Raw genomic sequence first — 16559 nt, 5'->3', positions numbered from 1 at the left:
AACCCACAACAGTTAATGGTGGTTGGGAAGGAGTGTACCATTTTCCTTGGTAATGTAGTCACTGATAGCTTACCCCTGCTCCAGTAAATAATCTCCCATCTATGCTCATATACATTGCATGAATTAAACTCAGTTTGTCATAAGCAGAAAGAAGACATGAATGTAGAAGGAAGAATTGTTGAGTGTTTGAGCAGGAGGGACGGAGGTTAGGAAAGGGAAATAGGTGTAAAAATGACTAAAATTCATCATATGCATGTATAAAACTCTCAAATAATTTAAAAATGAAAAAATATTTTTAAAATGATATAGATATTTGTAGGTATTAATCCTTGAAATTTTGATCATAAAAACAGTGTTCTTGAAGTTTAAAAATGCTCAACTGTGTCCTGTGACAATGAAATGCTGTTACAGCTTTGAAGAGAAAGGAGAAGCCCCGATTTTCCCTTTAGATGTATCACTCCTCCTGTGAGTTGTGTGGACAATGTGCTGGAGGTAGGAATGGCTGGATAAGATCCTTGATGACAAGATCAATTAGAGTTAAGAGTTGTAATCAAGAGTAAATGGAAGAGGGAAGAAGTAAGGAAGGCTTAATTACTATGATATTTACTGAGAGCAAAAAATGGGCAAATCTGGGATAGTTAAGATTAGACAGTGATGATTTAATAGATATGAAGAACTAGAACAAGTTTCTTAGTTTTCTGGGGTGTTCATGTGGATTTTTAAATTAGTTTAAGAGTAGAATAATTTCAAATACTTTTTTGGTAGAAAGTAGCATTCCTCAGCATGTTTTGTTGGCATCTAGAATAAGTGGTTACTAGGAATACAGGGTGGAGGGTCTAAGATTCTCCTAAGCACTAGTAGGGATATTCTGCTGGCTTTGATTTCAGGAAGAAGGCTTCTGGAAGTCACTATATCTTAATTAGAGTCTCAATAAGTCTGTATGGTTGAGCTTTTACCATTATTTTTATTTGGGTTGGTTTTGATTATTTGAGGACCAGAACACATTCGTTGCTATTGCATTGACTCCAAGATTGATTTCCATTTCCATGGTTCAAGGATCACAGATTCCTGTCTCAGTAGAAAGTACACAGAGAACTCCCAGAAATATCATTAGCTACATTTACCTACATGATTATTTGAATATGATAAAGCCCCACTGTCATCTTCTCTTTCTTAGAGTGGAGCCTTCAGCACACTAAGTCCTGGAGAAATGGCTTTTATGGGTGTGGATACCAGATGCCTGGGTCTGTTACTTCTTTGTGCAATAATTGAACCTTCTTTGGAAATAAAAGGTAAATGAACAAATTAAATTTCTTTTAATGGAGTCATCTTAAAGGATATGAATGGGATTTTCACTCTTTATCATGAAAATATAAAACTAGTAGATAACATTATTAGTAATATTTCCATGATATAAAAATATGTTCTTGTATATGTACAAGGAGAAGATAAACTAATGATCACATTTTCTTAGGTAAAATGCCAAATCATACAGCAATTTTCAGACCTCTTTTATAGGATTTTTTGAGGAAATAACTTAAGCATTTGAAGAGTATATTCTTGCATTTGAAAATTATATTCTTCTAGCACAACATGAGTCCTATGACAACTGGATAAACCAGAAAGGGGAAGTTTAAACTAAAGTATATGAAAAATCTGAGTTTTCAGTGTCTAATGAATATTGAATTTGACACAGATTCATTCTCAATGGAAAGCCTGAGAGGAATCCCTAGGCAAGTTGAAGTTAAATTCAACATTCAGCAGAGAGAATTAGCCAAACATTAGCATGAGGGCAGTATTATAGTGCTAATCGAGTTTTTACAGAGAAAGTTTATAGGAAAGTCTTGCTTTGCCAAACTCCAGATAATTATGAACTGTGGGGAGCTGTGTATTCAATTAACCCCATGAACTACTCACAAGACATGCCTATTCTCCAAATTCTTAAGCTGCTCAGGCATAGGGAATATGTTTTTCTTGCATCTATCACCATGTTTTACACTGACTGTATCAAGATACTAAATCAGTATTGATTGGTTTTTACTATTAGACATATTTATATAACTACCATTTATGTAATATTATACAAATCCTGGTGTATATGTCCGCTAAAAAGATTCCATAGCTAGTGTATTTCTGTGCAGCCATCGTTCCTAGAAAGGCAATAATCACATTTTGCTTATGTGGTTTCTTTAAAAAGAACAGCTACAGAGAAAAATTATGGACTTCAACAGATTTATTTTTATATAACTTTTCTAATGTAGCATTTGGACATTATTATTTCAGTATAGCCACAAAGTTATGAAGCTGCTACTGCCAACAAATTCCTTCATTCTCTTCCAGAGAAACTCTGTGCCTCTGGTGATCACTAATCTACTACTGTCTTCAAATAGGGTATTTTGTATAAATGAAATCACAGGGGGTTTTTTTTGTTTGTTTGTTGTTTTTGGTTGTTGTTGTTTTTCAAGATAGGGTTTCTCTGCAGCTTGGGGGCCTGTCCTGAAATTAGCTCTTGAAGACCAGGCTGGGCTCAAACTCACAGCGAGCCACCTGCCTCTGCCCCCCGAGTGCTGGAATTAAAAGCCTGTGCCCTGGAATTAAAAGCCACCGCCCTGCCAAATCACTGGATATATAGGTTTATGAGATGGTTTCCCTTCACTTAGCCTAATCATTAAAAGCTTTTCCAGATACAGTCTTTTTATGTTTTTTTTTATTGATTTTTATTGAGCTCTATATTTTCTTTGATCCCCTCCCTGCCTCTCTCCTCCCCCTTCAACCCTACCCCCAAAGTCCCCATGCTCCTAATTTACTCAGGAGATCTTGTATTTTTCTACTTCCCATGTAGATTAGATCTATGTAAGTCTCTCTTAGTGTCCTCATTGTTGTCTAAGTTCTCTGGGATTGTGGTTGTAGGCTGATTTTCTTTGCATTATGTTTGGAAACCACTTATGAGTGAGTACATGTGATAATTGTCTTTCTGTGTCAGGAGCTAGAAAAAATTATTTTCAGTTACAGTCTTTTATCGGTGCTTTATTCATTTTGCTAGCTATGTTATAGCTTATAGAAATGCTAGAATTTTATTAAGTAATCATGTAACGAACATTTGAGAATTATTCACATTCAACAATATTAGTCATAAAATACAGGACAAATATAAATATTTTATTAATTGCATTTCAGTTAATCCTCCTCAGGATTTTGAAATAGTGGATCCCGGATTACTAGGTTATCTCTATTTGCAATGGAAACCTCCCGTGGTTGTGGAAAACTTTAAGGAATGCACACTAGAATATGAGTTAAAATACCGAAATGGTGATAGTGACAAATGGAAGGTAAGTAAAGCAAGGCTAGGAACAGCAGAGTGAGCTGTTCATTAGAGGTTTTCTTGTATTACTGACTCTAGTATCCACCACTTTGTGTGCCTTAACTGTTTTAATCAGTACATGAAAAGCTCTCATGGGAGCTTCTGTGCATCTTCAGGAAGATATTTTCCTTTTGTCCAGTATTAAGACTACTTTTGAGAGGACAACAAAAGAAACCAGGTCTCCTAGAATGTAAGCTTCAAGAATACTTATGCATTTTGCTGTACTTTTACAATTTATTATTATATCAATTCACTTTCTATAATTCTGACAAAATACCTGATGTGTTAAATCTTTGCATACACATCACAGAACATGACATTGCTTGTTCTATGTATGCCAAGGTTTCCATGAATGCTTATTGATTTTCTATACAATATCAATTGTGTTCATTCAGAGCTTTGTTGTTGAAGGTGTCCCATCAGTGCTATAACTCAGCAAGGTAGTTTCAATGATTAATTCATGTTATTTATTGAACGATGTTTTAGGCAAAATGCTTAACTGCATTCCAGAAACATAAGACTGTATTATATATGATTTCATCCTTTGAAAACTTACAAATTGTCCAGTTTTTGTCAGGTACCTCTGAGGCTCTTTTTTATTTTATTTTATGGGATTTCGGAAAGTTTCAGATTATATCTGAAAACGACAAATCATTAACCATGCAATACTCACATTGTTGAAAGTTATCTACTTAACTCCAAGTTGTAAAAAGTTTATGGTCCTATCACAGAGCCTTTCCCCTTACTAAATGTTTTCTGTCTTTTTTTTTTTCAAATGACCTTATCAAATAATATTATCTACAGAGGTGATATCTGTTAGAAATGTAACTTGGGCACTATAGTGAATAATTATATTAGATTTTAATAATTGTTTAGTCTTACTAATATGTATCACTGTTCAATGTATTTTTAAAATGGAAGTATTTCATCTTTTTTATCAAATAGACTATCATTACTAGGAATCTAATTCACAAGGATGGGTTTGATCTTAACAAAGACATCGAAGGAAAGATACGTACGCATTTATCAGAGCAGTGTACAAATGTATCAGAAGTTCAAAGTTCATGGATGGAAGCTTCTTATCGGACAACAGATGCAGGTCAAAACAAAGTTTTTACACGTTTGATTCTATCAGAAAAAAAAAACATGTAGAGAATAAATTCCTTAACCCCTGTATAGGTGATTATATACACAGTAAAACATGTAACAATTAGGCACAAAATAGAATCTGTTTTATTGTTAGTGCCGTGGCTTTCTGAGCACATTTAACCCACAAGCATTAAAAAAAATTGTTGTGCACACTTTTTTATGTATAGTGTTCAGAGGGCACCAGATCTCATTACAGGTGGTGGTGAGCCACCATGCGGTTGCTGGAAATTGAACACATGTCCTCTGGAAGAACAGCCAGTGAGTGCTCTTAATCACTGAGCCATCACTCCAGTACCCAAACATTTTTTAAAATAAATCTACATCTTATTAGTAGAGTCCTCAACATGGAGCCATATTAATAAACATGAATGGGTATTTGCTCCATTTCTGAGAGCATCTTAGAATAATTAATTTAGGATTTTGACCTAAACTAGTGTCAGTAAATAAGCCCTCACATGTTTTCAGGTTTGCAATATCCTCTTTAACAGTGAAGTGATTTCTGATAGCTTCCTTTTGCAGAGTTTCTCATTATGCTGATAGTTAAATAAAATAGAAAGGCCAAAGGAAATAAAATTTCATTGTGATTACATAGAAAATTTGTCACTATGTCTTCCAAGTATTCATAGTTCATTCATTTCCTAGGAAGTCTGGAAACTAAAATTCAGGATATGAAGTGTATATATTATAACTGGCAGTATTTGGTTTGCTCTTGGAAGCCTGGAAAAGTAACACATTCTGATGCCAACTATACTATGTTTTTCTGGTAAGTATTTTTGTACTTAGAATCCAACATTGCGCAAACATCTGTCAAGATTAGCACACAGTACAAATAACTATATTTCAACTGAACCACAACAACTATCTTCACCAAAGTTATATTTATGATGATAATTAATCATAATTATGTGAGAATTTCAGGCTGAGCATACTGTAAGGCATCAAGTGACTATTTCTACACATGAGGAAATATTGTATCCTATAGATATCTGGGTTTATAGTTTGAAAAGTTTTTGTACATTTTGTTCACTTACTTTTTTTTTTTAAAGCAGCTCTCTGTTAAACTCGATCTTCTCACTGTTTCTTAACTGCTCCTGAAGCTTTTAAACATAGAGCCTTTTAAAATTTTATTTCCTGGAGAATCAAGAGTGACTCAGTTAATGACATGAACTTGACGTTAATACTCTTCTTGCTCTTAGACAATGCCTCTGGGACAAATCTGTATGTTACCTATATAATGCCCTTCGTGGTGAAGAAAAGGAGGGCAAGCTGGCAGCTCTTCTAAACGATAAATTATTTTATGTCTGATACTATTAAATTATTCTTGATCCTCAAAAAAAATTTTAAAAGATTTTATTTCCTATGCTTATTTAATATGTTCTGGTCACAATTAGCCCTCCCGTCCTTTGTTTCCTTCAATCCCTCTTAGCAAACCCTCTCCTACTATCATCTCCTTTCTTTCATTTTAATTCTCATGTTGTGGTTAGCTGAGTTTAACAAGGGCCACCTGTGTGGGCATACGTTTGGAGCATGGGTGACAGATCAGTGAAAACACAGTCCCCTACACCAGTAGCCACTTCCTTAATTGCTTTGTTGTAAGACAATCACTACACTCTGACATTTTTTGCTAAGTTGTTCATCTGTTTTTCATTTCCCATATCTACTGTAAGAACCTTCATTTAGACCCTTCTCATTCCTCACCTGGATGACTGCCATGACCTCCCAAATGGTGGTTGCTGTTAATGCAGCATTTACCCCTCCCTCCTGCTCATTCTGCACACTGTAGGTACATTTTTCTTTCAAGTTTTTGTCTCACTGTATCACTACCTTTCCAAAACTGTAATCTGCTATGCAATTTTCTATTCTGTGTTGATCCATTTCTACATTCTTTTCCTTATTCATGTCATGCACATCCTGTGATCTGGAATGGCCTCTGGCTCATCCTTTTACCAATTCTTTTTTAGCCTTACAGGCCTATGTGGTAGCTAATTCATTGACTTTGCTGTTGAACTACTGCTTCTTACAACTTCCTTTGTTGTTCAGAGGGTATTCAAAAGTATCTCATGTATATAGTTTGGCTCCTCAAGTTCTTTTAAAATTAGTGAATGTGACCCAATCCTTACATTTCTCTTACCTGTCTACAGAAGGCCACACTCACAATAGATTACTACTAAAAGAATGAAAACAATGGTGATAACATCGATAAATGAAAAACATCAGAAATTATGCATACTAAAGAAAGACAAATCAAGAAAAGACAAACTTGTAGTATTTGTGATCTTTCAGCTCCAAGTATGATTGCATCTTTTAAAGGAAAAACATGATATATTAATGATGGGGTATGAAGGATTAGTGCTTTTGAGAGTTGTGCTTTAAACTCTGCTCTGGAAACATGATTCTGGGTAGATTTTGGCAGACAATTCATCTAGGGGGAATGTTTGACTTTCAATATCTTGAATTGGATGGATAAATTTCAAATTTTTGGTCAATAAATCAATAAATATTAAACATTTATTAAATAAAAGACATTACTATTGATTACAAAGATACAACAAACAAAAGAGGAATACACGTTTCACTCATTCATGCTTAACATAATCTTATCCTTACTAAGTGGAATGTGGATGAACAAATATTAATGTTTTAAAGATTGTGAATCAGTTTTTTCACTGACCTAAGCCACACAGTCAGTCTTTGCAAACTCGAACATTGGTTCGAGATAGTTATGTATACATATCATCCCAGAATTTGAGAAGGTAACATGTAACAATCATGAGTTTGACACTAAGTCCCCTGGCTACATATTAAGCTCTAAGACAGCGGATAGTGAATTCTTGTGTCAGAGCAAAATAAATAAACAAAATCATAGCTATGAAGGCTCCCAGGCTGTAAGCAGACAATTAACCAAGAGACTACAATTTAAAAACACATCCCTAAAGTTGGGCATGACGTATAAAGTTCTTTTACTAGAGTCTAGATATTTTCGGTAGCTCCTTATCAGCTACTATGCTGGTTTCATTTCATAAGGGAGTTTTGGCTGCTTTCAAAGCCAAAATCATACTCTGAACTGCAAGCTAGTCTTTAGAAAAATATATCAGCAATCATTGCTTTATAAATCAGTTGCTAACAACCCAAGATCTCTTTCATTTCCATCAGCTGTATTGCTGAAACAAAGTCAACTTTAAATGATGAGACGAAATTTCCTGCTTAAGACAAAGAGAAAAATTACACTGCACTTTACAAATTACTTTGTCTTGCTCATTTTACCCCCTCCTCTAGTTGGTTTTTCTCAGACTTATATCACAGTACTTTATAACATCAGAAGATTTCTTTTTGTTTTATTAAACTTAGAAATATTTTATATCTGCTTTTAAGTATGCTTTCTCTTCAAACAATTTTCTCAGTCAAATGTTATTAAGGTTACCTTAATTATCCAAATCTTTAATTCACCAACTTTGGTGAGTCAACAAAATCTAAATCTATTAATAATAATACTTGAGTTTCTTTGTAAGGATTCATATTGAACTGAAGCTCCATGAAATTAACTAGGCTGATTTTCTTGCTGGTGAATATATTGCATATAGCAACTATCAGGTACTAAATGATTTCTTTCTTTATATTGTAACCTTTTTATAACAGCATTTTTGGGAATGTCATACATGTGTACCATATTTACATTGTTTCTATCTCTCCCTTACCTCTCTCCAACGGCTGTAGTGACCTCTCAAAGTCATGAACTCTTTTAAAAATTACTTTTTTACATATGTGTTTGTGTTTATGTTGCTATATAATATATATATATATTCTACTGAATCAATATACTGTGCTCATATGTATATTTCATATAATATCACTAGAAAACTCAAGACTGATCACTGGGATAAAAAAAAAGATGCTACTAAACAATTCCTGAAATATTCCTTTTGCTATAGGTACGAGGGCTTGGATCAAGCCTTGCAGTGTACCAATTACCTTCGGGATAATGAAAAAAACGTTGGGTGCAAGCTTTCCGACTTGGAGTCATCAGACTATAAAGACTTCTTTATCTGTGTTAATGGATCCTCAAAAACAGAACCTATCGGATCCAGCTATACCGTTTTTCAACTTCAAAATATAGGTGAAATATGAACAAACAATGTCAACTTCAAAACTATTCATTCTAGTTCTGGCCATTCCTAAGGGAGCAGGAGAGGCAAAAGGAAAGAGTGATATTTATAAAAGCTGTGGAAGTGCAAAGGCAGAAACACAAAGGAAGCAGAGTATATGAGGAAGTAGAGAAGATATTGAGAGAAATATAAAACAGCACTGTTTTTAGAGATCACAATTCATTTTCCAGCTTGACTCTTTGCTATTTAGTACTTCTGTTTAGTTTTAGAGAATTACTAATTATAGAATCTATTAACCTTGGCTTCATACGGCAAACTATTGAAAACCAAAACATTTCATGACTTCCGAATTTGTATTCTTTATTCCAAGAACTTTAAGAGTAAGAACCTAGCTTTGAACACTTGGTTTACTATTTTCTTTTTCTTTTCCCTTTCTATCTTTCTTCTTCTCTCTCTCTCTCTCTCTCTCTCTCTCTCTCTCTCTCTCTCTCTCTCATCTCTCTCTCCTCTCTCTCTCTCTCTCTCTCTCTCTCTCTCTCTCTCTCTCTCTCTCTCTCTCTCTCTCTCTCTCTCTCTCTCTCTTTCAAGACAGGGTCCCACTATGTAGCTCTGGATTTCCTGGAACTTGCTCTGTAGACAGGGCTGGACTTGAACTCAGAAATTTGCCTGTCTCTGCCTCCCTAGTACTGGGATTAAAGGCACCCCCACATCTGGGGGTCTACCATTTATGAATTATATAGGTTTGGGTGATTGGCTTAAGGTCTTTATTTACATTTCCTTATCATGTAAGTGAAGACAGTGGAAAACCATGCAACACTGGCGCAATGTTAGATGAATAGTAGCCAGAGCATGTAGATTAGTTAGAAAGTATTCATAGTTGTAGTAATGGTAGTTTGGTTGTTGTTTCTAAAGTTGCAAAATGGGGAAATCATTGCAATGATTTGAGGCTTCTTATTTTTCCTCTTGGCCTCCAATATTTATTATTGTGGAATTTATCAAAACCAAATGAACAAAAATGAGTTTCCCAAATAATCAAATTTCTCAAGAAGTTCATCTTCATTGGGAAACAACTTTGGTTTTCAGTCACATCAGGAGAATAATCTTGAGCCACTTAGTTTGTCCCTGAAAGTTTCTGTTACAGAGTGTCCCCAGCTTTGGATGAGGGCTGCTGCTAACTTAGGAACTTTCATGTTGAAACTGTTTCCTTCTGCTTTTTAGTTAAACCCTTGCCACCAGAATTCCTTCACATTGGCATGGAGGATTCCGTTGAGATTAGAATGAAATGGAGCACACCTGAAGGACCCATTCCACCAAGGTGTTACACTTACGAGGTTGTGGTCCGAGAAGACGATATTTCCTGGGAGGTATGCTGTACTTATTGGCTAAAATCATAAATGTAATATTTAAATATAATAGGATACTGGAGAATTAAAATCTGTTGTTGTTCAAAAGAAGGATGGACCATAACAAGTATTTCTGTTTCCTTTCAGAAAGCCAAATCAAGTGGACAACGAAAATATAAAAAAGTATAACCAAATCATGCCAATTTTAAAGTTGCAAAAGAGCCTGGAGACAATATAGTTACATATTTCCAATTTTGTCTTAATAAATTAAATTACAAAAATCTCTCTCACACAAAGAGAGAAATCACTTTCTGAAGTCCAACCATGAGGTCAAAATTAAGAGTCCTCAGGGATATAAGAGTTTTCCTAGAGAAGAGGGACTTTTAAAAGCAGTGATACTTGTGAAACTAATGACTTCCAAACATCAAGGATTTGGTGATTTCTTTAACCCCACTTTGGTATACATTGCTTTGACTTGTTTGTTTCCAGTTTAGATATTGATAAACACAAAAAATGTGAACTGCTGTTTCTCAATGATTCAATTCACAGAATAGAAAAATGGTAATTGTGTTAGTATCCGTGTTCCAGGAAGGTTATTGACTTCATAGACAAATAGAAGTATACTCAAAACTTGATTCCCAGTCCACTTAAGTTTACACTACATATTCTCTAGGCTCTGAAGCTAAGTTAAATAAATGAAAAGCAATCATAGCATATGTGAAGAACTCTTTAGCACTTTGAAGTGGAAATCTGAAGTCATTTCTTTAGTTTTTGTTTCCCCCGTGATTCTCATGAAGAGTATCCGCATATTTTGTGGTAGTCTCATATCTGAAGTGGTAGTTTTCTGCCAATCACTGAGGACTACTATATGGGTCTTCAAAAGTTAATCAGAGAAAAAGAGTAGGGGATACATTTTAAATATGAACATTCCAGTTTCCAGAAAATTTGCATTCACATGACACTTTTTTATTTCAGTAAATTCTTCTTATGTAGCCTTTCTGTTCCCCCTTGTGCAACCTGGAATATCAGAGACTAATCTGGACATTATGGACATCAAATTACATAGAGTTGTGACATATCACACATGCTGTTCCTTATTACAAGTAACCAATTACTGTGATAGGACAAAAGATAAACTAAAATATAGCTACAAAGTAGAAGTGTATAGTGAATGACCACTGCTAGTATCCCAATGCAGGTGTTTCATGTCCACAAACATTTCAAAGCTGAGAAAGGAAATCACAGCAGTTGCACTTAGGTCAAATAAACACACCATATTTTTTTTGTCTTGACTTTCAGTCTGCCACAGATAAAAATGACATGAAGTTGAAAAAAAGAGCAAATGATAGTGAAGAGCTGTGCTTTTTTGTAAGAAGTAAAGTCAATATATACTGTGCAGATGACGGAATTTGGAGTGAATGGAGTGAAGAGGAATGCTGGGAAGGTATGCACTAAGAAAAGGATAGGCACTAAGTAACTCTGGGCTGTTTGCTAGAAAATTTATTTTCTCTTCGTGTGCTTGTAATGGAAGATCAAAGTGTCTTGAGCATCATCTATAAATGGGGGGAGTAAGTACCTCAATAAATAATATGCTTACTGAAAATCTAGTACTCATTTGGAAGTAGAAGTCATTCTGCTTTAATATGATAATATTTAATAGTCAATATTCATATTTAATTAATCTATAGTTATTTAGTTTACATGTTATTATAATTTATATGTTAATATTTTATTAATTTATATATAAATATAACAAATTATATTATATAATTTATATATTATAGTATTTCTTATATTTTTATTTATTTAATTTGTCTTTAGTTAATTTAATATTTAGCAATTTCGTTTATCTGCTATGAAAATTTCATAGTTTTTCTTGGGGGAAGGTTCAGAGTCCATTTCAATCAATATTTTTGAGCTTTCAATTTTCATAAGAACATAACTTTTATAGCAAGGGCTGTAACTGACTCCAAGTATCTAATACAAAGTACTGGTAATTTTTCTAATTGAGATGTTGTTCTGGCTTCATGTCTGTTGTTGTGATTAAAATATCCTGCCCAAAAGCAACTTGAGGAAGAAAGGACTTACTTAGATCAAGATTCCTGGTTACAGTCCATCACAGCTGGGAAGTCTAGTTGGAAGAAATTTAAAAGAGCGCCTCACACCAGCAGTAAAGAGAAGAAAACAATGACTGCATGCATCTAACCCCTGCTCAGGCAGCTCTCCTTGTCATTCAATCCAGGACCTAGCCCATGAAATGATGCTGCGTATCGAGGGTGGTTATTCCCACCTCAGTTAACACAAATGAGAAAATGCCTCACAGGTATACCCATAGGCCAACCTGCTCCAAACATCCTCTCTATGAGACTGTCTTCCCAGACAATTGCACAGAGCAGAAAGCTGACAATTACAACATACCATCACAGATGCTACAATTGGGAGAAACAATCAGTTCCCATGCTAATAGAAAGTGATTTAGGTTATTCAAATATTCAAAAAGATATTAAAATTTCATAGTGATATAAACTTAAAAGCCTAGACGGTTTGTTTCAGAATATATTAACATTATTACAAATTACTACGTTCAGGTATTGGTGGCAAACACCTTTAATTCCAGTGCTCAGGATGCAGAAGCAGGCAGAACTCTGTGAGTTCAAGGCCAACCTGGTCTACAGAGTAAGTTCCAGTCAACCAGAGCTGTTACACAGAGAAATCCTGTCTCAAAAATCAAAACACTACAACAAAAAACCCCAACCAGCCAAACAAACAAACAAAAACTCCAAATTGCTTGTAATTATTCAAAATTGAAGAAAATCACTTTAGCATTGTTTATTTAGATATTCATACATGGATGCAACTGTAATAAATGTACAAATTAGACAATAATCTTTTATTAGTTGTTACTCTTTCACATGATTCGACTAGACTGGATTTTTTGACTCTACCTCCCTACAAAAACAGCAGAATCATTGTTCAATTTTGTTTATCAAATATTTTTTGAGTACCTACTGTGAATTAGGTTCTAGGGATTGGATATCCGGCAGTAATTTTTACTTTGTTGTAACTATGTTATTCTCACGTTGGGAAGAAATAAATAATAGCCAAGTAAAATATGTTATACAACAACTAGGGGTTCTGGAGGAAAATAGTCAGGGTAAGGAGGAGTTCAACAAGAGGAGTATGTGTATGTAAACAGAAAGAATACTGTTACTGCCTCTACAGTTTTCATTTTCGTTTCCACTGTCAGAAAACAGAAATCTGGAAAATGTATGTGTGTATATCTCTCTATGTGTATTGTATTGAGTTATATTTTGTAATTAGACCATAAATTTCATGTAGATTTGGAGATTTTTCTTTATTATATTATCAAAATGTATATTTTTTTGCATTCATATAATCACATCAGGAATTTTGATGACTCAGATTTATTTCGTCCTGACAGGTATCACTTGGTAGAGTCTAACTTTAGACTTACAAGTTAGGAATAAATTTTTTTGGGAGTTGCTTATAGTTTTAGGATTTTAGGATGCATTTCTTGTTGGGTACTTCAAGTTACAGAAAAAATAGGACAACTATAGGTATGCATATATTTGTATATATTATAAATATTTATACATATTTAGTTTAAAAGCATATATTTATTCTCCTACAATTTTGAAGAGTGAAAATGTGAGCTTAGGCCACAGACCACACACAGGCAGGCCCTCAGAAGGGTCTTTTTTAGGACAATTAAAATTTTAATACTACTTTTGTTGTTTTTTGAGAATTTTATGTGTTAAAATTTGATCATATTAAAATTGCCAACTCCTCTCATCCTATCTGCCCTTACCTTTCTACCCTCTAAACTTTGAGTTTTTCATTTTATACCTTCTGGGAGAGGGAGAGTCAACTTTCTTTATTAGCATGACCCCCGAGCCTTTGACCACACTTCCGGTCATGTCCCATTCCCACCAGCTGTTGGGCAACATAAGCTGGACTTAATGGGGGGGGGGGGCGAGTAGTACAATAATATTTTGGCAATAAAATAAGTTCTTAGGAATTGTCTTGACGAGAGAACACAAACAGAACCTTACGAAAGGAACTGTCTGCCCTGCCCTTGTTAACTTTCCATGTCAGGAGACTTGTCCTGTTTGTCACTTCTCTGGAAATTACCCCTGTAAATCTTTATGATACTAAGCATTAGAATTTGGCTCAAAATTTTCTAGAGGCAACTAAGAGCTCAAGGGAATAAGACAAAGACAAATTGAGATGGGGGTAGATTTATAGATCTGGAACTAAAAGTTGACATGCTGTATGTTATTCCAAAACAAGTCAGAGATACTAGACTTGGAAGGACACATTTGTTTAGAATCTAAGTATCACCACCGACAGTTCCACTATGCAGAAGCAACATTAACACTCCACTTCTGGTCCTGGTGATCTCCTAGTACTTGAATGCTTGCCTAGCATGCTCAAGGCCTGTGGTTCAATCAACTACTTTTGTTAAAACAAAAGAAAAACTACCAAAGAGGGAAAGAAAGAAGAAAATGTCACATCTAAATGCCAAACAGTAAAGTCATCTCTTGTTCTTCAGTTCAGCCTCTAAAGTGTGAGACAAATTTTAAAATGTGACCTTGTAAGGTTAGTGTCATTACCCTCATATGCATGTTTATTGAAGCCCAGATCTTGTTCCTCACAGTAAGGAGACACATAGGACTTATTTGTTTAAGCTCTTGACTCTTGTATTATGTGTTTTTAATGAACAATGTCACAACATCAAATTACAAGCAAAATCACATGTGCTTTGGAATTGAAATGGGATAGATGTCACAGTTGAGCAAAGTAGTTCTTCTGGATGAAATGTTTGCCAACAAGAGGAATGCTAAACTCAGACCCTGATGTGGTATTTGTGCTTTGGCAACTGTGCCCCCTTAACTACATTTCTGTAACACTGACAGGATATTTTTAAAATAATTCAAATTAAAAGGTCTTTATAAACTTTTAGCATTTCTCCTTTTATTGTTTTTCTTTTAATCCTAGGCTACATGGGACCAGACTCAAAGATTGTTTTCTTAGTGCCAATTTGTCTCTTCTTTGTATTTCTTTTATTACTTCTCTGCTTGATTGTGGAGAAGGAAGAACCCGAACCAACATTGGTAAGTTGTTTTATGTCATATCATGTCTTAAACAGTAGACACACAAGAACAATGCATTCAGAATTCAGAGACCTGCATTTTATACTTTTGCTTGCTCATTATGAGTTACAATTAATATGCTATACGTTATGAAGATATTATCAGAAAATTCAAAATTGATACTGCAAAGCCACAATTTTGGGAGTGGTGGTTAAATTTGTCAAAATGGGAGATTACATATATTAGAACATGAAAAAATTACAGGTCTTTAGATTAGAAAACAGTACAGAGCCTGAACTCCAGAAGAACTGGATTGGGAGGAGGAAAGGTGACATGGGTGATAGGAACCTGAAACAGCTGGTCACATATATTTAGAGCAAAAATGAGAGAGAAATGAATGCTTCCATGCTTAGCATTCAGCTTACCTTCTCCATTCTTACACAGTTTGGGACACAAGCCAATGTAATGGTGCTCCTCACAGTGGGATGCGCCTTCTGATGTCAGTTAATGGAATTAAGATAATCCCTCACAAATGTGACCACAGGTCAACTTGACCTGAAAAAAACTCTCACTGAGATCCCCTTTCAAGATGATTTGAAATTGTGTCAAGTTGACACTTAAAACTATCTATGATGTAGACTTTAAGGAAAAACTGTGCTTGGAGAAAAATATCTTTTTAAAATTTATATATTTTTATTTCATTTTACGTTCCAATCATTGTTCTCCCCCACACCTCTTCCTGTCCCCCACACCTCCCTCAGATAACCCCCTATCCACTCCTCCCAATGACTAAGGTCTCTGATAGGGAGTCAATAAAGTCTGGCACATTAAGTTAGGGCAGGTGCAAGCTCCCCCTGCCACCCAGCATTAAGGCTAAGCATGGCAACCCACCATGGGGAATGAGCTCCTAAAAACTAACTCCTGCACCAAAGATAGATCTTGGTCCTACTGCCAGGGGCCTCACAGGTAGTTCAAGCTTCACCATTGTCTCCCATATATAGAGGGCCTACTTCAGTCCCATGAAGGTTCCACAGCTGTCAGTCTAGGGTTCATGTGTGAGAAAAAGACCTTAGTACTGTGTTTTGTAAACATAGAATAGGGGATATGCAGGAAATGTTTCACTTCTCTGCTGGTTATATTCTGAATTGTTAATTTTTAATAAGATTGTATTAACAATTTGTTAGTAACAGAGCTCTTTTTGTATTTCAGAGCTTCCATATGGAGCTGAACAAGGAAGTTTATTCTTATGAAGAGACCCTCTGTTAAGCTACCCTTTTTAGGCTTATAGCCACCCAGCACGAGTCATATTAAACTCATTTTCTCTTCAAATTTCAAATACATCTTATTGCAAAACAGTGTTTGTCCTGATACTGTTGGGTTTTTGAGTCAAGGAGTGGTTATGTATCTCAAGGTGCCTTAGCATGTGATAGTACTAACTCAACATTTCAAGTACTGACGTTGCACCATGCTCACCTTCATCATTGCATTT

General features: G+C 35.0%; 1 protein-coding gene across 1 annotated transcript; it reads left to right on the top strand.

Moving 5' to 3' along the window:
- The first annotated feature begins 1210 nt into the window (after positions 1-1210).
- Positions 1211-16336, top strand: LOC121441078 (interleukin-13 receptor subunit alpha-2-like). The gene is made up of 9 exons (XM_041642217.1): positions 1211-1292; positions 3178-3329; positions 4307-4460; positions 5153-5273; positions 8440-8624; positions 9832-9977; positions 11256-11400; positions 14976-15091; positions 16280-16336. The coding sequence occupies exons 1-9, from the start codon at positions 1211-1213 to the stop codon at positions 16334-16336; spliced, it is 1158 nt and encodes a 385-aa protein (XP_041498151.1).
- The last annotated feature ends 223 nt before the right edge of the window (positions 16337-16559 follow it).

This window comes from Microtus oregoni, unplaced genomic scaffold (assembly GCF_018167655.1).
Source record: "Microtus oregoni isolate MIOR12 unplaced genomic scaffold, Mior012 000073F_001, whole genome shotgun sequence".
NCBI classification, from domain to species: Eukaryota; Metazoa; Chordata; class Mammalia; order Rodentia; family Cricetidae; genus Microtus; species Microtus oregoni.
Note: the sequence above shows the minus strand (reverse complement) of the source record. Positions and strands in the feature narration are given on the sequence as shown.